Source organism: Lissotriton helveticus, chromosome 2_1 (assembly GCF_964261635.1).
Source record: "Lissotriton helveticus chromosome 2_1, aLisHel1.1, whole genome shotgun sequence".
NCBI classification, from domain to species: Eukaryota; Metazoa; Chordata; class Amphibia; order Caudata; family Salamandridae; genus Lissotriton; species Lissotriton helveticus.
In genome coordinates, this window is record NC_136059.1 from 543,693,536 (window position 1) to 543,717,408 (window position 23,873).

The 23,873-nt window shown below is 44.7% G+C and overlaps 1 protein-coding gene across 1 annotated transcript in view; it reads left to right on the forward strand.

Annotated features, from left to right (window-relative positions):
* ARSB (arylsulfatase B) overlaps positions 1-22,907 on the forward strand; it is a 267,505-nt gene extending 244,598 nt beyond the window's left edge. Inside the window, exons 7-8 of the mRNA XM_078675211.1 lie at positions 6,512-6,640; positions 22,487-22,907. Of these exons, the coding sequence (XP_078531337.1) occupies positions 6,512-6,640; positions 22,487-22,752 (395 nt within the window). The 3' untranslated portion in view covers positions 22,753-22,907. The remainder of the gene's footprint in view (positions 1-6,511; positions 6,641-22,486) is intronic.
* Positions 22,908-23,873: the final 966 nt, after the last annotated feature.

A 23,873-nucleotide genomic window follows, 5' to 3' on the forward strand; every position in this document is an offset into this window, starting at 1 on the left:
CATTATTGGAATCAGGGGACCCCCCCACTGAGTCATTACTGGAAGCTGGGGACACCAGCTTGAGCATTTTCGATGATTTAAACTGCTAAACATAACATCAAAATATGGTAAAACGCATTTATCAAACAAATACACAAATGATGAAATATTTTATTTAATTCACAAAAAAATATATATAAGAAAATTAATGGTTAGGTTGGAGCTTACCTAGATTCAATTGAGGCAACTCATTGTTCATATTATCCATACTATATTCTGTTTAATGCAGGTGCACTGTTCCCGCAGAAAAATCTGAGGATAGTAACTTACTTTCAAGCTTCCAATTTCAAAATCCATCATATTCACAGAACATTTAAAAAAACAAAATCTTTATTTATATACACCGTATTAATCTGCTAGTATTGTTTCATTTTCTAAACAGTTGCATATCCCCTAAGTAGTCTTCACAGACCCCCATGGGCTCCCAAACCTCAGGTTAATCACCATTGGTTTAAATATTCCAAACTTCACTACATCATACATTCATGGGCAGAGTTATTTATTGTTTCGAGAACTGTGCTAATGATATCTTAGGAGGTGTTCTATTAGCTTACCCCTTGGAGTGGTGAGTGGGAAGACGCTGTTTTCACCGGGGTCCCCTAAAAGTACCATGAGTGGTTTCAGTGGCAATGTGATTCCCCTTGCTTGCCTTATAAGGAATCAGATTTCTTTCCAAAAGGTTTGAACATGTGTACAAGAGCACTACTTGTGGAAAAGGTGCCCCTCTCTAGGAAATTTTTCCAACATAAGTTGGAGCCTCTATTCACAGCGGGAACGCAGGTGGTGGATAGGTACCAGCGTAGCTCAGTGGCGGTTGGTGACATAAAAAAATTGGTGAGGCGCTACATACATTAAAACATACATACATTAAATAATTACATTAAAACATACATTAAAATAAACATCTAAGAAAGAAAAAAAATTAAGTTTCACTTACCTGATTCTGCAGCACCTGATGCTCTCCAGTTCCTGGCTTCAGACTCCTCGGAGCACGAGGTAACATCACACAGCCAACTACCTTATCCAATCAAGACTCTGCTCTCATGCTGTTAACAATGTTAAGCAGCATGACTGAAGCATCTGGATTGGCTGGAGCAGGCTGCCCCAGTGCTCCAAAAGGCAGTGGAGGCCTGTGTCTGCACTCCACCCCAGCTATCTAAGACAGCTGGGTTGGAGAACTTTGAATTGCGAATGTCAGGCTGGGCATAGTAAGATAGCCGGCCAAATCTACATGCACATTTCAAACTGAAGTGGCCACTCCTCCTTGCTGTCAATCAGCAGCAATGACGCCCTGGCCCCGCCCCACAATCCTTTCGTCAGGTAGTAAAAAAAACAATGATGATAAAATCTGCCTGGCTCTGCCGGACTGCATTTTGCCTTTGTTAAACACCTCCCTTGAAACAGGCATGGTACCCAATTCCTTCAAAGAGGCTGTCTTAGTACCCCTACTGAAAAAACCCGGAGCAGACCCGGAGGACCTCGCCAACTACCGGCCTATTTCTCTCCTGCCCTACCTATCCAAACTCCTGGAGGCACATGTCACCAGTTGCCTCTCTCACTTCATCGAGCGTACCAACAACCTCGAATCTAATCAAGCCGGCTTCAGACCTGCCCACTCCACCGAGGCTGTGATCCTGGCAGTTATGGATACTTTAAGGGGCAATGCCGACAAAGGGTCTCCTCAGGCCCTCGTCCTACTGGATTTGTCGGCGGCGTTCGACACGGTTGACCATAACATCCTTCTTCACCGTGTCGAACAAGCCGGCATCCTGGGCCTGGCTCTGGCCTGAATTAAATCTTTTTTGACAGGCAGAACCCAGGCGGTGCGTCTAGGCCCTTTTGTGGCCGCTAATGAGCCATCCACCTGTGGAGTGCCCCAGGGATCCTCCCTGTCCCCCCTGCTCTTCAATCTTTATCTCCAACCACTCATCCATTCTTTGAAGAGGTGGGACATTACCGTCTTCAACTATGCAGACGATCTGCAAATTATCTTCCCCCTCAACTCTCCTAAAGCAGCCCTTGACTGTCAAGCGGTTATGTTACACATCTAGCAATGGATGAACCGTAACCAGCTCAAGTTGAACCCGGGGAAAACAGAGCTAATCCTCCCGGGCAACAGCCTCACTTACTGGGGCCCACAGTTCTGGCCGGCGGAGTTGGCTCCCCGCCTGTCCCGGCGAAGTCAGCCAAGAGTCTCGGGGTCATCATAGAGACAGAGCTCTCCCTTAAGCCTCAGATGGGTGCTGTTGTATCATCTTGCATGTTTCAGCTCAGAAAAATCAGGAAAGTTTCCCATCTCCTCACACCTGAGGCCCTGATACAAGTCTTGATGGCCCTGGTGCTCTCCCTCCTGGATTTTTCCAACTCTCTGTACCATAGCCTACCCAAATATCTTCTCCATAGGCTCCAAATTGTGCAGAATCAGGTAGCCAGACTGGCTTATAAAATCCCGAAGTGGCAGTCGGCGAAACCATTACTTCGCAAACTCCACTGGCTGCCGGTCGAACAGAGGGCTGCGTTCAAGATCGGCTGCCTTACATTTAAAGCGGTGTCTGGAACTTCACCTGCCTTCCTCAAATCCTTAGTCACTCCCTACTGTCCGGTACGCAACCTACGGTCCTCTCATCGCCATCTCTTAGCTGCACCCCCAATTAAGCTCCAAAAATTTGGTGGCTGTAGATTTGCCCACTTGGCCCCCAAACTCTGGAGCCCGCTGTCCCTTCCACTTAAATCTTCCAACTCCCTTCTGGGATTCAGAAAACTCCTGAAAACCAGTCTTTTTTTCACACAGTCTGGCTAGCTCCCCTCCTCTACATCTCTCGGCACCCAATCAGCGCCAGGAAACTTATGGTGACAGAGCGCTATATAAATCTCCATTAAGATAAGATAAGATAAGAATGATTTATTAGCATTCTATTTTTCAATTTTCTGCAGTAGTGCGTGTGGGGGGAATGCTCCTCTGCTCCTATGGTGGTACCGCCGCTTTATAGCAAACAAATATTGATAGTATTGCGGCCATATTTTAGCCCAACTCTCCTCTGGAATCTTCTCTCCCAAGTTTGTCTCCCAATTCAAAACATATTTATGTTTGTCCTTTGTAGTTAAGTGTAAAAAAGTGCATTAGAGCCAAGTTATGCCTCATGAATCTGCTTATTTATAAAACGTTTTTCAAGTGGGGTGTTCTCCTGATAGCTAATGTAGTAATTCTTTTGAATTCTGTTGTCACGTGGTCAGGATAGTCCTGGTGAGGAACACCACCATTTGCATGCTCATGTTTCTTAAGTTGCCTTCTCTTTTACACACAATGACTTTTAACATACTTTTGCGTGCGTGACAATGCAGGATACATTCACTGAATCTGCATTGCTTAAATTTGTACTTCGGAGGCACACTATTACGACACCTTGTACATTCAGTAGAAGGGATAAACTAATTGTGCAGATGTCATTATTGTTATTGTCCAGTAGGCGATAAAGCTATCAAACTAGAATAAACTAGAATAAACAATTGTGGCATGACAGGGGTTGCGACATGACCACAAGGGTGCCGTTTATTATATATACAGGACCACCCAGGGAGAGGAACACTCAGCTGCTACTGCGAGGTGACTGAATGCCGGGATTCCAGCTCAGATGATTCCTGTTTACCAACACAAAGGATATCCAGCTCTACACCAAGACGGACAGCTTTATGACACTTACCCGCAGGCAATGGGGAGTTAGACCACCCGGCAGGGATTTGGCAGATCACCCACCCTGGGCAAACTAGGTTAGGCAGTGCTATACACAGTACATATATGCCCGTATATATTCACTGTTATAGCACAATGGTGGAATCATTCATCCATTTAACTGTTCTCATAATGCTAATTACACTATTCTGCTTTATTCTAATGATTATTGCAGCCCACATATTTTATACAAGAATCACAATGCTTCAATAAATATTGAAACCTCTTGCTGAGTATTTGTTGTGTATTTCTCTGGGTATGCATGGGAGTCTAAACTAAAGGGTTCTAAATATGTTATCACAATTTCCTTGGGGGATCATGGTTGTAATTTTCTGAGGTTGCACACATATTTGTTACCCTGTAAGGTTAAGGATCCAGATGGTGAACTGTGGGCTAGCAGGGGTACAGGCCAACATATCCCGAGGGTGTGCACAGAATCAGTCTGGCACAATCCTGACATTTTTGTTGTTCATCAAACGCTCAGATTCACCGGAGAGGTACAAGCTGTACAACACTGTCCAATGTAGAAGTTGCATAACACAGAAAAAGTCTGCCCTGCTAAGACTCCAGTCAGCTAAACACTCTTCTCTGGTGGTAAGTGTACCTTTGGAAAATAAGTCTGCCAATGATGGGGGTTAGGGCTGTTCCAAAGTAAACCTGGGATCTTAAAGTCGGATTATGTATAATGAGCATCAAAGGGTGAAGGGAAGATGGTGGTACCTTTCTTTCTTCTTTCTGGTCTTCTGTTGCCAGTATTCAAATAGTATTAGGGAGGATGTTAAGATGGTAATGATTCCATGGCGCACCATTTGAGGGAGCCATAGTAGTAGCATGATGGGGTAGGCAAAACATTTGATTTGATTGTAACCCATCCCTTATTTTCAGCATTGTGATTCCATTCTAAAGGTGGCCGGATCTGAGCCCCCTGAAGATAAGTTTTAATGTTGACGAAATGTAACCCTCCCTTTGTAATAGGTTTAAGTAGTGTAGATCGTGGGACCCATTGGGCTCAATTCTTCCATACGAAAGCTAATCATTTTTTGAGAATCTTCTATAACAGAGATTTGTTGCTGATGTTATTCAAACGATCCTGACCTAAATTGATCAGCTTAACTTTTCCTTACCTTGGGTGTCTCTCTTCTTTCAGAGTGATCTTACATTCTGACTATTTAACGGCTCATGGTGCCAGGCCCGTCATTCTACTCTAAAATCTGCCAGTGACCATACTTCAGGCTTTAATGCACATTTGGTTCTCTGAAGAACTTAAATGTGCCAAAATAGACTCCAAAAAACAAAAGTGTGCATGGCATGTTGGTTAGAGGCCACTTCAGAGTGAGGGCTAAAAGTGTGGTTTTGAGAAGTTAATAAAAATAAGTAATACGTGTACATACATCTTACTGAGCTTCCTTCATCTTAGACAAGGGAATTCATCTAAGTGAACATTTACAATGCTTACATCTTTGATGGAATAATCGTGATGCTGTCTCTCAGATCCCCCTTCCCAAGACCTATGTAGACCCACTCCATCTTTTTCCATTGTAAAATTGAACTACATTGCATTGTATCTAAGTTCTTTACTCCGCAATTCCACAACAACTTTCATGTTCACAGCGTTTGCTCTTTGATTTCATCTTACTCACACCTGATGACAGTTTCTATTCAATTTGATTCCCCTATTAGACCCAGTTCAGGTCAGATGCTGCACCTGGTGACTAACTCTCTTTGCCCTATTCCTAATGCTCTCTGCAACTCACCATGTCTCTGGCTCAGCCTGTACCAAATAGAAATTAACCACTGGTTGGGCCTTTACTTGAGCAGACCACTGCTTATATATCTATTCTCAGCAAATACAGGCCAGGTTTGTTTTTACCTTTACCTATTACAATCCTCAGCAATCCATTTTTGGAGGCCAGTTCAGTCCTGCACCCCATTCAGCCAGGTCTCTGCCCTCATCACAGCACCAGATCTGCATTGGTTTCTATTTCAGATGACCTCAGAATCATTATGCATTTGGTGGTTTGACTATCCTGATCTTACTAGAACACTCCAAGGCCTCCAACATCTCTTGCTAGTTTGCCTCTTCCGAACAACTGTCCTTGACGAGACCTTAGCTTGGTTGACTACTTATCTTGTCAGCTGTGGACAGGCAGTGCACGTACCCCCTAATGAATTGCAAGCCATGTGCTTTATTGTGGTAATCAGTTGGTGAATGCCAGTTTACCTACACTGAACACCAACAAGATGAAAGTTCTTGCCATGGGATCTTCCACTTCTTCCTGGTGTTTCAACTTGTGACCCCCACAGCTTGGTTCACTTCATTCTTGGCTCATTTTGTAATCTAGGTTGCTTGTTTAATGCTTTTGTTTTTCTAGTCCCAAGGGTTAGCTAACGCTTCTCCTGTTTTTACTTCATTTGTTATTATCAAAATGTTACCCTTCTTCCTACTTCTTCTCCAGCTGTAGTCCACGCAATCATTGTATTGTGCCTTGACTACAACAACTCTCCATATCTTGGTCGTTTTCTCTAACTTTTCTCCAGATTGCAGAGTACCAAATAAAGCAGCTTGTCTCAAAAATAACTTTCTAACATGAATATCGATTGTGGCTTTGCAACATTTGTAAGACATGTCTCAGAGCAAGTTAATTTTCCAGTTTATGCTGGCATTAGTATCATAAACCTTTTTATTAAAGGCCCATTCCCATGCACAAAGACTAAAACCTAGGAATATGCTTTCTTTTACAGGCCCTGGTGGGCACATCAGAGAATCTGCAGATAATGTCCAGCCATCCTTCTGGGAAAATTCACTTTTCAATATATCCATCCATGCTGGGATACGACATGGACAATGGAAACTGCTCACTGGCTATCCCGGTAAGTAAAGTAACATGTTCAGTTATCTTGGCTATACTCTGTTATTATTTCCTTGCCGCTGGATTGCTAAACATGAATACTTTGGTGATACAGGCTGCCTGGTTATTTCTGATAAACAATTGCCAACAATTCTTGTTCATGCTGTATATTTTCTGAGTGCATTTGTATGAGCTATGCAGTAGATATATGTGGTGCATATATTAATCAGCCGGTGTAGCTAATGTATAACACACACCTTAAATTCAGGACAGGTAAGTCAGTCAGCTAACTTCTAGAAAATCAGTTGTGGTGAGATGTCACCCAATCAAAAGGGGATGAAAGGGGAAGAAAGGCTATCTAGGGCAGCCCCCCACTCAACAAATCTGAAACAAAAAGCCCTATTCAGCCTGCATGCTATAAATCTCAGACTACGTAACTCACGGGGCCATACCTCATATTGGCTCACCAAGCGGCTAGATTAAGCCAGTGCTGTGTTACAGGTCCGGACACGCCTTAAGATATACAAAAAGAATTGTGTACAGGATACAGCACATAAAGAAAATATGTGTGAGAGCAAGGAAAGTACCTCACGGACGTGACACCCGAGGTGGTTCCCGGTCTACAAATGACCGGTCTACCCACTTCTCATCATCGGTTACTTTCCTTGCTGGGAGGATGAAAAAAGTGCAAGAAGAATGTGCACAAAACAGAATAGAGAGACAGAGAGGGAGTGTACAAATACACTACCTGGGAGGACAGAGAAAAGTGTTCAAGAAAAGGTTAACAAGTACCTACACCCAACACCGACAAACATAAAATATAAAATGGTGAGGTTTGGCTGGCTGAATCAATTTTATTCTGGTGCTGCCAAGCTTCACCTTCTAAAAAATGGTTAAATTGATACCATTCATTGTTATGACTGGACCGACATGTTTCATTGCCTTGTCATTGGCAATTTCGTCAGGGCAAATGGTTGGGTCTCTATTCTTAATCCTCCATTTTTCATATGGGAACCTGTACACACACACACATTTAAAAACAGAGCACAGCAGTGGTCAGATGGTGAGTCAATAAAGGCCTGTGTACACATCACACTAAAGCTAGTGGCAGCAGATCGCTGCAATTACCTTATGCTCGCAAATACTGGATATACCGTCGAGCATCAGAAGGACGGCGTGTCAAAAGATCACGAATCCGTCTTGGGGACTCCTCGATGTGAGTCACCTATATAAAAACATATAGCAATCTAATTTCATACATCATGATGTCCACAGTTATATTCGTTATTCCAAGGTACTCGTGGGGCGGGAAAGACTCCCTATGTTATTTCTAAAGTGTGCCATCAAGTTATCCAGCGGTGACAACCGCCACAATTGCGTTACAACCTGGAAAACAGGTGACGGTATGTTACTGACATCACCAGATTGGTAATGTAAAAACTGGTGGGGGGATGAGTTGTCTGCAAGTTTAACCCATAGCCACCCGGGGGTGCCGATCACCTGCCAGGTTTGTGAAGTTATTAAGAGGAGAAAAACGCCCACCGCTCTAGGTGAACACCCGAGCGGGGGTGCCTACCAGTACCGGTATGAATTCTTAGCAACTGGGCCAGGACCGAGTGCAACCGAGCACGGTTACCACATACCGCTGCCGGGTCCCTCCGGCACTTCCGACGTCTCACAATCCAAACCTGGATTGGGACGCGGAAGTACCCCGGCCGGGGCTCCGCCCATCACGTAACGTGGCGGCCATCTTTAGAAAGTAATGAAGTCAGACTCGGGGTGAATACGATCACCTAACTTTATTCATACTGCGCAAGTAGCAATCAACATTGGACCTTCTATTCAGAACATTGTTATAGGTCCTGGGTTAGTCAAGCCAATCAAGAGTGCCAGCGCTAAAAAGGACAGGCGCCGTGTGAACTGGTATCAAACCACCCAGTACATGAATGGAAGTGCTATGAGGGCAGTCTATGGGGTTTAGAATCGTGAAAACGACAGAGGCAGGGGGAGCTACGTTAATGCCAAAATTACTGATACTGTCAGACGTCCCAATCTCAATGCAGGTTTTTTTAGAAAAATGCCCCAAACAGTATATAGTAACCAAACAAAGGCTTGGATCACACAATAATGGAGGGCTTGGTAAAGGGGGCCACATATATGTTGTTTACAGGATCTACGGGGGTTACCCCCAGTGTCTAACGTCTGCTCACTTTGTTCCATTCAATGGAATCATTAAGACCCTCTTTGTCTGCCTTCTCTAGATAGATCTATCGTGCTTCCTTCCTTGCCAGTATTGCATCTAGGTTGTGTGTGTTGCCCACCACCTTCTCCAATACTGTCCATTTTAAGTCACTCTGCCCATGATTTTTTTCAGTGAAGTGCTGTACCAAACGTGTGGTGAGTTTCTTGGCTCGAATGGTGCTGAGATGCTCCTGAATGCGCACTTTCACTTTACGTGTGGTGAGACCTATATACTGCAACCCACAACTGCAAGTAATTCTATAAATAACATGTGTGGTATTGCAGTTACTGAATTTGGTCAGGTACCAGGTCTTGCCATTGTGTAATGTGATCTCTTTAGTAGCGGTGGTAAGTGGGCACACAGAGCACCCACCGCATTCCTCGTATGTACCAACTTGTCGCGCAGGTTGGCTGCCCTTTTGAATGCAAAGCGAGGAACTGGCATCTTGTCATTAGGAGTGTCCAATATGGTCCAATGTCTACAGATAATCTGTCTAATTTTTGTGGACAGTGGGTCAAAAGTGGTCACAACAGGTAAGCACGGATGAATGATTTTTACATTACGTTCAAGCAGGGAATCGCGTGGGGTATTCAGAGCCCTCTTGCGTGCATGTTTGATAACTCTGTTCGGATACTGCCTCTGCTTTAACCTGTTGACCAAACCAGCTTTTGGTAGAAATTTTGGAATTAGAAGACAGTCTTAATAACAACAGTGCTTTGCTGGATGCGAAGGACCAACTGGCCCGCATCCAAGGTGATCTGGCTGATTACAAAGCCTATATGGTTAATCAGAAAATAATAGGCCTTAAAAAGAATCTAGAACTGCACACTCATAAGTGGGCTTTCCCATATATAGAGGACGAGTATTACGAGAGACCACAAGAACAACCCAGGGGCCAATATCAGTCCAGGAGGGGCAGACAACAAGCCAATCGAGGGGGTCAGCAGGGATATAGACGCACACCAAACAACTGGCAATTCGATAATACCAGCAGCGAAGACGAGGAGGCAGCAGATCGTCCCACTACCTCTACTGGCAACCGGGTCAACTTTGCGACAGGTGGCAAACCTGAAGACGACCTAGGAGCATTATTGCGAGCTTTTTTAGGTCAGGGCTCGGGAGGCCATCGAGGGGTAGGCGGTCAGGCCCAGAGAGGCAGAGGCAGGGGCAAAACACCACCAACATGGCAGACTTTTTCACCCAGCGTGACACGGAGCAGGGGGCGCACATTTCAGAAGTGATAGAGCCAGTTACATCTATCCCAGTCCCGGAGAATGACATCGTAGTTAATCTATCTAGCTACATACTCACGATTACTGAAAAGGGAGTATTAAATAAGGGATTGGAATTTGTGCCCACACCCCAACATGATCCATTTCTCTGTAGGACTGAGCTGTCCGAAATGATGCGCAAGATCAAGCTGCATAAATTCTTCCATGATAAAGAAAAGACCCCTCTATCACTGTTTGATACGAATTTACACCGCCCTTCTACGTTCTGTCCCCCAGTATCAGTTCTGGGCCCCGAGGTTGCAGTTTTCGAGCAACGAGTGCTACACGAAGTGGAGGCTCTCGAACAGCAAACACATTTCCATCAGGGCCATAATATGACCAGAGAAGATTGGCAAGCCGTAAAAGCATTACAACTGAATTCGGCGATCACCATCAAGCCAGCGGATAAGGGTGGGGCGGTGGTCGTGCTCAACACCGCCGACTACGAGACGGAGGTACTTAGACTTCTATCCGTCCGCACCAATTACAGCCCCATAATGCGCGACCCCTCCCAGGAACTCGCCAGTACCATCAAAAACCTGGTGGCAGATGCGGTATCCAAGAAATGGGTTACCACCAAGGAGGCCGATTTCATTATTAATGTAAATCCCCGTGTTCCGGCATTCTACAGCTTGCCGAAGATCCATAAGCCACAGCGCCCGCCGCCAGGACGTCCGATCGTATCTGGTATACAATCAATTCTTGAACCCTTGTCTCAATTCTCCGACTTCTTCCTCAGAGAAGCAGTCATCACTCAGAAATCATATGTGCAGGACACTACAGATATCTTGAACATCTTGAAGGACATGACTTTTGACCCCACTAACCAACTATTGGTCACGATCGATATCGAATCATTATACACTAGCATCCCCCAGGGCGCTAAGCTGGTGGCAGCAGCTAGAGCCCTGGAGGCGATGGAATGGTTCTATGACACACCTGTGTCATTTGTCCTCCAATGCATTGAGTTAGCCCTCACGAGGAACTTTTTTGAGTACAAAGGACAACTGTACTTACAGACGTCTGGGACATCCATGGGGGCTACATTTGCTCCGAGCCTGGCCTGCATTTATCTGGGCCAGTTTGAGGAGAATGTGATTTATCATCCCTCCAATCCGTTCCTAAGTAACATCCAGGAATGGAGACGATATATAGATGATGTCCTCTGTATCTGGACAGGTACAGAGGACCGGTTACGTCTATTTCTTGATTGGTTGAATCAAGCTGATGAAAGCCTACGCTTCACCTGGTCAATCAGCAACAGTAAGGCAGTATATCTGGATGTGGATATATCAGTGGAGGAGAATAAGCTGGTCACCACGGTCCACCAAAAAGACACGGATAGAAACTCTCTCCTACACTACCACTCATTTCATCCACGCTCCCTCAGAGATAACCTGCCGGTAGGTCAGTTTCTTCGATACCGCAGGAACTGCTCCACAACTGAGGCATACGTGGACCAGTCCGCTGGTTTGGTCAACAGGTTAAAGCAGAGGCAGTATCCGAACAGAGTTATCAAACATGCACGCAAGAGGGCTCTGAATACCCCACGCGATGCCCTGCTTGAACGTAATGTAAAAATCATTCATCCGTGCTTACCTGTTGTGACCACTTTTGACCCACTGTCCACAAAAATTAGACAGATTATCCGTAGACATTGGACCATATTGGACACTCCTAATGACAAGATGCCAGTTCCTCGCTTTGCATTCAAAAGGGCAGCCAACCTGCGCGACAAGTTGGTACATACGAGGAATGTGACTATCAGCCCGGAAATTAAGACCATTCCGGCGGGCCATTATCCTTGCGGTGGGTGCTCTGTGTGCCCACTTACCACCGCTACTAAAGAGATCACATTACACAATGGCAAGACCTGGTACCTGACCAAATTCAGTAACTGCAATACCACACATGTTATTTATAGAATTACTTGCAGTTGTGGGTTGCAGTATATAGGTCTCACCACACGTAAAGTGAAAGTGCGCATTCAGGAGCATCTAAGCACCATTCGAGCCAAGAAACTCACCACACGTTTGGTACAGCACTTCACTGAAAAAAATCATGGGCAGAGTGACTTAAAATGGACAGTATTGGAGAAGGTGGTGGGCAACACACACAACCTAGATGCAATACTGGCAAGGAAGGAAGCACGATGGATCTATCTAGAGAAGGCAGACAAAGAGGGTCTTAACGATTCCATTGAATGGAACAAAGTGAGCAGACGTTAGACACTGGGGGTAACCCCCGTAGATCCTGTAAACAACATATATGTGGCCCCCTTTAACAAGCCCTCCATTATTGTGCGATCCAAGCCTTTTGTTTGGTTACTATATACTGTTTGGGGCATTTTTCTAAAAAAACCTGCATTGAGATTGGGACGTCTGACAGTATCAGTAATTTTGGCATTAACGTAGCTCCCCCTGCCTCTGTCGTTTTCACGATTCTAAACCCCATAGACTGCCCTCATAGCACTTCCATTCATGTACTGGGTGGTTTGATACCAGTTTACACGGCGCCTGTCCTTTTTAGCGCTGGCACTCTTGATTGGCTTGACTAACCCAGGACCTATAACAATGTTCTGAATAGAAGGTCCAATGTTGATTGCTACTTGCGCAGTATGAATAAAGTTAGGTGATCGTATTCACCCCGAGTCTGACTTCATTACTTTCTAAAGATGGCCGCCACGTTACGTGATGGGCGGAGCCCCGGCCGGGGTACTTCCGCGTCCCAATCCAGGTTTGGATTGTGAGACGTCGGAAGTGCCGGAGGGACTCGGCAGCGGTATGTGGTAACTGTGCTCGGTTGCACTCGGTCCTGGCCCAGTTGCTAAGAATTCATACCGGTACTGGTAGGCACCCCCGCTCGGGTGTTCACCTAGAGCGGTGGGCGTTTTTCTCCTCTTAATAACTTCACAAACCTGGCAGGTGATCGGCACCCCCGCGTGGCTATGGGTTAAACTTGCAGACAACTCATCCCCCCACCAGTTTTTACATTACCAATCTGGTGATGTCAGTAACATACCGTCACCTGTTTTCCAGGTTGTAACGCAATTGTGGCGGTTGTCACCGCTGGATAACTTGATGGCACACTTTAGAAATAACATAGGGAGTCTTTCCTGCCCCACGAGTACCTTGGAATAACGAATATAACTGTGGACATCATGATGTATGAAATTAGATTGCTATATGTTTTTATATAGGTGACTCACATCGAGGAGTCCCCAAGACGGATTCGTAATCTTTTGACACGCCGTCCTTCTGATGCTCGACGGTATATCCAGTATTTGCGAGCATAAGGTAATTGCAGCGATCTGCTGCCACTAGCTTTAGTGTGAAGTGTACACAGGCCTTTATTGACTCACCATCTGACCACTGCTGTGCTCTGTTTTTAAATGTGTGTGTGTGTACAGGTTCCCATATGAAAAATGGAGGATTAAGAATAGAGACCCAACCATTTGCCCTGACGAAATTGCCAATGACAAGGCAATGAAACATGTCGGTCCAGTCATAACAATGAATGGTATCAATTTAACCATTTTTTAGAAGGTGAAGCTTGGCAGCACCAGAATAAAATTGATTCAGCCAGCCAAACCTCACCATTTTATATTTCATGTTTGTCGGTGTTGGGTGTAGGTACTTGTTAACCTTTTCTTGAACACTTTTCTCTGTCCTCCCAGGTAGTGTATTTGTACACTCCCTCTCTGTCTCTCTATTCTGTTTTGTGCACATTCTTCTTGCACTTTTTTCATCCTCCCAGCAAGGAAAGTAACCGATGATGAGAAGTAGGTAGACCGGTCATTTGTAGACCGGGAACCCCCTCGGGTGTCACGTCCGTGAGGTACTTTCCTTGCTCTCACACATATTTTCTTTATGTGCTGTATCCTGTACACAATTCTTTTTGTATATCTTAAGGCGTGTCCGGACCTGTAACACAGCACTGGCTTAATCTAGCCGCTTGGTGAGCCAATATGAGGTATGGCCCCGTGAGTTACGTGAGATGTCACCCACCTGTGCAACTATGGCAGTGTCTTGTTACATGTATTAATCATAAAATATTAGATTATTATACGGATATGTATATGTCTTAAAAACATAAGCGGAAAGGGAGCTAAAGTTGGCTAATATGTTAATAGTGGGTTCACAAAAATACACAAGTTAAAGTGCTACCATCACTTTGTGTGGTAAACAAACTGTACTAAATCTACCTTGTTGCCTTCCCCTGCTAATACTTAAGAAAGCATTTCCTCTGAAAAATGTTTGTGAGATTGAGTGAATATGATTATAAGTTTGTAAAAGGATGCATGATGGTGTAACTCTGGTCTTGGTGTGAAAATGTACAGCACGGGTAAATGCAGATTGGGTGGATTTGCATGCTCTGTGTGGTAGCCAGTGGCGGCTCCTCTGCTAAGGCGAAGGAGTGTTGCCCCACTGCCTTGAAGCAGTAATAGAAAGGAGAAAATAAAATGATAATAACGTAATGTTATTATCATTTGATCTTGTCCTCCTGCTGTGGCAGCTTTACGTGAGGGGACGGGTGGGGCTGTTGAGCAGGGGAGGAGTGGTAGTAAGTGCGCAATGACTGTTGGCCGGTCCTCTCGGGCCGCCAAAAACAGTAATGTGCACTTTCCCTTTCTCCAGGCAAGCTGCATTACAGCCTGCGAGGAAACATGCTAACCCCTCCATCTCCTGGATGAGCGCTGTGTCATGACGCTCAGACCAATCACAAGCTGCATTGCAGCGTTGCGATTGGTATGGGGAGCCTGGCTGTGCCTCTTGTTCCTGGAGTCTAACTCAGGAGAGCAGGAGCAGAGACGCAGGACCAGGCGTTCATTTTACTTTTTTACATTGCGACCCGTGCCCCGTCATGCCCCTCTTGCCCGCCCTGCGAGCCGTGGGTGGGGTGCTGGATGTGTGCATATACAATGGTGGGTGTTTGGATGTACAATGTTAGGTGTGTTGGTGTCTGACTGTGGATGTATGTTGGCAAATGCTTGGGTATTTAATTTTGAAATAATGTACTTATGTTGATGGGTGGTGGTGTGAAAATACTGTAGTCAGTATATTGAATACGAAAATATTGTGAAGGTAAGTACATATAAGTAATTGTAACTTTACTATTCTTAACTCCACATATATGTAACTTCCCAATGTATACCTTTAACGTACATAGGTGTGAAGTTAAGAATAGTAAATCTCTATTTCCTTTAAAATACCTACCTACAGGATAATTTGGTACTGGATATATTTTTATAGGACAATATTTTTGTATTTGATAATCTGACATGCATCAATGCAGGTGTGTGGGACATACCATTGGCTGAGCAGGCATTTAATGGTGGTTGTGGTTGGTATTGGCATTTGATGGTGTATGGAAGTGTGTTAGTGGTATGTGACTGTGATGAATGTGTGGATATATATTGGTGGTTGGAAGAGAATTATGTATGAGGTTCTGTGAGTGGCCATATGACGTGCTTGTGTTGCCATATGATGGTTGGTGGAAGCATGTCTGGAGGTGGGTATTTTGGCATGTTATGTTGGTTTTGTAGACGGATGATACTGGGTATGTTTGTGTTGATGTGCTTAATATTTGTTTGTTATTTATAGTTGCAACAATTATATAATCAGGTCAGACGTAATGGCTGAATTAGTAGAGAAGGGCTGTAATATGAGGTGAAGGCAGCACCTTTACTTTTGAATTTCTCAACTTTGTATTTGTTGTTCAACCCATGGTTAGCATATTTGTGAATCTTTACATCGCTTTGACTTTTAGATTTTTAGGGAGTTTCATTGTTTCTTTTTATTGCTTTTGTGTAATGGCAATGATATATTTTGAGGACCTATGACAGTGAGTGTTTTAGTGTGTGATAGCGAGTGTGAGAACGTTTGATGTTGGTTGTATGGTTATTCTGAGGTTGGTGTGTTGTCATATGGGATTAATTGTGTGATGTATGAAAGTGTGCTGGTGTATGATGGTGGATGTTTTGGCAACTTTTACTGTTTTTAGAGATTTTCATTTTTTGTTTGCTCTTGTGTGTTAGCAAATGTTTTTTTTTAACCTATGACAATGGGTGCGTTAGCTTATGATGGTTGGTGTAAGGCCATATGATGTTGGTTGTGTGGATGTGTTGTGGTTGGTGTGCTCGTGTATGAGGTTGTGTGGATGTGTTGTGGTTGGTGTGCTCGTGTATGAGGTTAGATGTGTGAACCTATCACCTTCCACCTTCTTTCACCGCAAGATCACCGACATCCACGACAGCTTCAACTCCGACACCCCCGCACCCACCACAGAGTCCACCACCCCTGCGACCACCACCCGCACCAGTCGCCTGACCGCCTGGTCCAACGTCAGCGACGAAGACACCATTAAAACCATGAACTCCATCCACTCCGGATCCCCATCCGACCCCTGCCCTCACCACGTCTTCAACAAAGCCAGCACAACCATTGCGCCCCACCTCCGGAAAACAATCAACAGTTCCTTCGAGACAGCAACCTTCCCGGAAAGCTTGAAACTTGCCGAGATCCACGCCCTTCTGAAGAAGCCCAAGGCGGACCCCAAGGACCTCAAGAACTTCCGGCCCATCTCCCTGTTCCCGTTCCCGGCAAAAGTGACAGAGAAGATTGTCAACAAACAGCTAACCCGCTACCTCGAAGAGAACAACATCCTGGACCCTTATCAATCCGGTTTCCGCAGCAACCACAGCACGGAGACCACCCTCATCGCCGCCACTGACGATATTAGGATCCTGATGGACAAAGGAGAAACAGCCGCCCTCATCCTCCTGGACCAATCAGCAGCCTTTGACACAGTCTGCCACCGCACCCTATCAGCACGCCTCCACGACGCCGGAATCCAAGAGAAGGCCCTGTCCTGGACCACATCCTTCCTCTACGGCAGAACTCAGAGCGTCCGCCTCCCACCCTTCCGCTCGAAAACCACAGAGATCTGCGGCATCCCACCGCTCGCCCACGTCGCATGACAACACAACCTCAACATCATCTCCTACGCTGACGACACCCAGCTGATCATATCCCTCACCGAAGACCCCCACACCGCCAAAGCCAACCTCCATAGAGGAATGAAGGCCGTAGCAGACTGGATGAAGGACAGCAGACTGAAGCTGAATTCAGACAAGACGGAGGTCCTCATCATCGGACCCACCCCATCAGCCTGGAACGACTCCTGGTGGCCCACATTGCAAGGCACAGCCCCGGAACCCACAGACCACGCACGCAACCTGGGGGTCATCCTCGACTCCACCCTCTCCAAGACCAGACAAGTCTACACCGTCTCCGCGTCCTGCTTCAACACCCTCTGAATGCTCCGCAGGATCTTCAAATGGATCCCTCCCGACATACGAGAAAAACCGCCACCCAGGCCCTCGTCACCAGCAGACTCGACTACGGGAACGCCCTCTACTCAGGAACGACAACCAAGATCCTGAGACGACTACAACTAATACAGAACGCCTCGGCACGACTGATCCTTAACGTCCCCCAACGCAGCCACATCACACCCCACCTGAGAGTCCTGCACTGGCTCCCCGTCAACAAGAGGATCACCTTCAAGCTCCTCATCCACGCACACAAGGCACTACACAACACCGGACCTACATACCTCAACACCCGTCTCAGCTTCCACACCCCCACCCGTAGCCTCCGCTCAGCCAACCTCGCCCTCTCCACAGTTCCCCGTTTCTGGAAGACCACCGCCGGCGGCAGATCCTTCGCCTACCTCGCCGCCAAGACCTGGAACGCTCTCCCCACCAGCCTACGACAGACTCAGGACCTGCTAGCCTTCAGAAGACTCCTCAAGACCTGGCTCTTAGATTAGTAGCGCCCCCCCCCCAGCGCCTTGAGACCCTCACGGGTATGTAGCGCGCTTTAGAAATGCAATGATTGATTGATTGATTGATTGATTGATAATAGGTGTGCTGTGTATGATGGCGGGCTTGTTGGCCTATGATGTTGTTTGAGTTTGGACGCGTAAGGGTTGGTGTGCTGTCTTATGGTATTGCTTGCATGAATGTACAGTGTGTGTGTTGGTATATGATGTGAATGTATGAGATGTGTGAGTGGTTGTCTGTTGTGGCTTGTGTTGCTGTATGATTGGCGTTGTGTAAATTTATGATTGTGTGGACATTGTGGTTGTGTAAATGTTTGATGGCGGGTATGCTCTCGCCTTTCTGCAGTTCCTCTGTATCCACCCGAACAGCCTGTACATGTGGGCTCCACACCCTCTGCAACACACCTGTGTACTCTCTGCCTGTCTGCAGCCGTTCCTGTGCACCCCTGGTACCTCTCTGTGCCCGTCACACCCTTTGTGCCCCTTTGTGTACTCCCCAACTCCCTGCAGTTGCTCCGTATGCAGTTGCCCCACCTACATTTCCTTTCTGTGCTTCTACCCTGCAGCTTCTATTTGTGTCCCCATGCCTCCTTGGAGCACCTTTGTGCGCTGCTCTGTCTCACCCTTGCAGTTCCTCTGTATGCACCAGCCCCCTAACAGCCCTTTTGTGTGATCGTTTCACCTGCAGCCTCCCTTTGTGCTAATTTCAGACTGGAAGCCCGGCATCTTGTCCTGTTGCCCCTCCTTGCCAACGCATGCTTGTTTCCTTGTCCCTAAGGTAAACATTGTAAAAGAGTCATCCAGACACAGTGAATATTATTTAGTAATATCCTTTAATGGAGCGTGTGAATCCGCTTCCATATTCATCCTGGTACATCAAATAAATGCCCACTGTGCATTCCTCAAGTCTTAACATTCTTTTAGAACTAATGACATCATTATATCATTTACACATTACTACATTCTCCCCCCTCCCCGCCAAAACAAATAAACAAAATAAACAATATAGATAAAGTAAATAGATCAACATTGTTCAATCAGTCTTTCCGGTCTTCTTGAAATTCTTTCTGATTTTCTCTGTAACCATTCATCTTGTTGATCATTTGGGTGTATAATTAACATGTTTCCTCTTGGAGAAAGTGCTTCCATGAAAAACCCTACAAAATCTAGGGGTGATCCTCTCCTCTTCTCATCCATCGGTTGCCTTACAATTTCCACTGTGGGAAGAAGATGGATTAGAATTTGAGAACTCCCACAAATATACATGTTTGTGGGCATCACATTACTAAGTAACCCATGGCTTGTAATGCCCGCTTCCCATCCTTTACATGGGATTTATTACACCGGATGTATCTGCACTTTTGGCAGAGTAATCCAAAATAGTAAATCAATTCACACCAGCCAGGAATTCTTTTGTGAATTGCTCCCAGGCGTTAATTTCAGTTTTTTCACCCATTTCTTCAAGTTCAGAATAAAGTTTATTAACAGTCATATAAAGCACTTGTACAATTTAAAAACATCAATGTAAAGATAAAGCATACATTAATATAAATAAAAGAGACAATCCGTAGGAAAGAACTTGCATAAATAACCAGCTATAATGAAATATGCAACAATCAGTAATTTGTTGATATACGAAAGAATGATAGAATAATTATTAATATAAAGTAGATAAAAGAATGAAGGGAACTCAAGGAGGTTTAGCGACTTCCTGTTGAAAGGGAGATTGAGGCAGAGAGCGGAGAGCACAAGTGTCAAAAAATGAGACAACTGGGTCCCACAACTGTTTTCGTTTTGGAGCCAAAACGAGTGGATAAACAAAAGTTGTGTCCAGCCTATGGTTGTAACATACAGCATACCACCAAGCCTGATACGAGAGTTTAGTGAGATCTTTCCAAGCCTTAGTAATCTGTTGAAAAGCTACTGCAATAAGCAGGTCAATTATTTTTATGTTGAAAGTGCAATGATCCCAAATGGGGGAAATACTACCTAAAAAAATATGTGAAGCATGGAACGGGTGTGTAGTGGAAAAGATATTGTTAATTTGAGACCACACCTTAACCCAAAAGGTATGAACCGGATTGCAATTGAAAAGCAAGTGTAGCGAATCTGCGTGTGGTGTAGAGCAAGTCCAGCATGTGTGTGACAAGGCAGGGTATCTTTTACTAAGAATAAGTGGGGAAAGTAAGAGTCGATTATAAATCAAAAACAAAGTCTGAACAGTATTGGCAGCCCTGGAGGATTTCCGTAACCTTAACCATAACTTATCCCATAACTCAAAAGACCATGAGATACCCATGTCCACTTCCCAAGCTTCTTCTACTTTAGTTTTTGTGCGTGGTGATGCTGGAGCGTGTAGCAGAGAATAAATCTTGGACGCCCTAGTCCCTCTGATAAGTTGAGAGCGCAATTGAGAAATGATGTGAGACTCTTGAGGTGACGTGGAAGGCAACGTGATGTGTAATTCATACGCTGATTGAAGTGCTTGTAATAATTTAAGGTACTTAACACGAAAAGAAGAAGGAAGATGAAAGGATGCCATAGCTTCTGAGAAAGAAATAATACGAAATTGCTGGAATAATTGATGCACCCAAATGATACCACGACTTCTCCAAGACTTCCAAAAAAATAGTTTATTATTAATTAAAATCGATGAGTTATGCCAAATAGGTTGGTCAAAAAAGGAAGAGATCAACGGAGATGGCAGGATTTTATAAGTGTACTTGAGAATCGGAGTGGAAATAGACTGCGGTGGACAAGAGAAAGAAAGGTATTCCAAAAAAGAATAAGGAGAGATATATGCCAATTCTAGCGTTGTCCACAAGGGAGAGAATGTGGAAGAGTCTTCAATCCATCTAGAGGCCTGATGTAATAAAAAGGACTTGTGATACAAAGAAAAATTCGGGAAATTTACCCCACCCTCTGCTTTTGGGCGCGTTAATTTAGATATGGACATGCAGGCTTTTTTGCGTCCCCACAAGAATGAAGATAAGATGGAATTAATTTTCTTGAAATAAGATAAAGGAATAGAGAAAGGGATATTGGAAATTGTGAATAAAACCAAGGGGGAAAGCATCATTTTAATAGTGTCCAATCTGCCCCACCAAGATAAATATAAACGGTGCCATTTTGTGGTGAGGTCCGTCAATTTTTGTAAGCAATCCTCCATGCAACGCGAGACCATGTATAATTTTTATGGCCAAAAATACCTTTGTGAATGGGACCCATAATCTGGAGTGTGCTGGGATATTATACGTTGTGTTGTGGATTGTCTAGAACGGTTATAAGTATATAAGGTGATGTATCAGTATAAGTATCAGAAATGTGTGAGGAAGAGATGTACACTGGGAAGATATTTCTGTTAGGAAGTAAGGGCCAGATAAACAAAGCATTTTTGAGACCCGGAAAATGCTTTTTCTGAGGTACAAATTGCAAAATGAGATTTGGTAGCTAAAATGGGCATGTTTTGGGCGTCCCTTCCAAATACTGAAATGGTATCGTATGTATTGATATTTTGCGACCGAATTCCGGTCGCAAAGCAGTAATATTTTATGACCATTTCAAAAGTGGTGTTAAACCATCACAATGGGAAGGGAATGTCGCAAAAATATTTTTTAAGAGTAGGCAGTGGTCTCATCTTTTTCTTTTTAAACTTCTCCTGTTTTCCTTTAAGTAAAACAGGCTGCAGTTATGAAACAAAAGATTGCTTTATTTAAAAGTACTCGCAGACATTGTGGTCCGGTGACCCCAGCAGGCCACTATCCATGTGGTGGCAGTGAATCGTAGTGTGTTGCAAATTGTGACCTACCTTATCAATATGCATGAGGTAGGTCTATTTGTGACCCATTAGGAATCGCTAATGAAACTCAAATGATTTTCATACATTAGGAATAGCGATTTCCTAATTGTGAATCGCAGGCAATTGCAATCAGAAAATCGCTAATTCTAACCTTCGTACATCTAGCCCATATATATGAGCATGTATTCATCGGATTAGACACATTATTTATGGGTTGCTTGCACTATCAATTCTATAATCAGAATGATGGTTTAATGTTATAAGTTGCTAAGATTTCTAATCAGGAGCACATATTAGTCAGGATCAATGCTAATACAATAAATTTATGTTATGAAGGAGGCCTGCAAATCGGGCACAGTTGAGAACCTAGCCACAACTGAGACCCATCTTTGAAATAAGAAAATGTTTCAAAGCTATCCAATGCTGAGTAGAGTGGAGCAAGTACGTCAACTAAAGAAGAAGATTGGTTTGTATTGGTAATGTAGCTCAGACCTGGAGTTTTGAACTGTTATTTTACACCAGCATTCTGAACTCCGGTCTGCATCTCTGTCTGTATTTCCCAATATATGCCGTAGGGGAAGGGTTTACATATCTTGTGACCGCGGTGTGCATCCATGGCAGTGATGGAAAAAGAGAAACGTTTTTCAAGGAAATGCTTCTGGCAATTGTTCTGAACTAATTTTATACTTCTTGTTTTCAAATCTGCTCTAGGTTGTGATCACTGGATTCCACCGCCTTCTTTCTACAACTATTCGACGCCTTGGTCACCTGATCCACCAACAAAGAAGTTATGGCTTTTTGATATTCTTCAGGATCCTCAGGAGAGGAATGATTTATCAGAAAAATACCCCCATTTGGTTAGGAAGCTGCTTTCCCGACTTCATTACTACAATCAACATTCAGTACCTGTTTGTTATCCTGATGATGATCCGCGCTGTGATCCAAGAGCCACTGGAGCCTGGGGACCCTGGGAATAGACCATTGCACTTTGACTTGAGACAAAAATGAAAAGTTGTTAGGAGTGTGATCTCATAGTTTTACCTGATGCTGCTTTGAATTGCCTGTTCTTGTTTATGTGATTGTCCATTTTCTTATTTCTTAATTAAAGAATGTAAATAGTTCTGTAAAGAAAGTCATGTTGCTCCTTCTGTGCTTTTACAAAGGTTTACCATGTAACGGAAGCACATATTTGTATTGAACATTAAACTGTGATGTTGTAGGCTGCCAGTGCTCTATGTAAACCAAGCTGTTCCCTCACCTCTAAATGGAGCAGACGGATCACAAGTTTGGCAGGTGGCGCATATGTTGTCTTTGATGGATGGCCCACATCCACAAAATGCTAAATGATCCCCTTAAATGAATAAGAGGGATTGAGCGTGGCTTGAAGCGTCAAGATGGCGGTTTCACTCTAAGAGTGCTCCGGACCCCTCTGTCATTGCTCCAGAATCTGCCACCATCGGCAATCACTCACCCTGCTAACCTGCCACCTGCATCCTACCACAACGTGCTGGCCATCGCAGGCAGAAATACAGTGAACATGGGTGCAGCGGCTGGCTTGTGCCCTGATCTCCGGGCTATGCCAAACTTAAGATGGCTGCTGTAAAAACAACAATTGATGGACAGAATGCAGAACAATGTCATACATTCACCCCAGTACAGAGATCTGGGCCTAAATCCATCGTTTTTTGCACTCCACACCACCCCAGGTCAGACATGGCCATATGCAAATCAGCCTTGACCCTGTGCCTCATGGGAACAGTCCAGGCCGAACTGCCAAGCCATGTCTTTCCTGGACCGGAATCAAGCATCCAAGGACCGGTTTCTGGCTATCAGCTGTCATCAGCCTGGATAGCTTGACTCCAGTGGTGTGGAGAGCATGGGACTCACGTCTGAGCATACCCATCCCACTCGGGGTGACAAATGCAAAACTGGTCTGGACTGTTCCCATGAGGCACAGGGTCAGACTGATTTGCATATTGCCATGTCTGAACTGGGGTGGCGGAGTGGGCTAAAGAATGGTGATGGATTAAACCCAGATCAGTTTACTGGGGGTGAGTGCTTGTATTGTCAACGCTCCGTCCATCATTTCCTTTGGTTT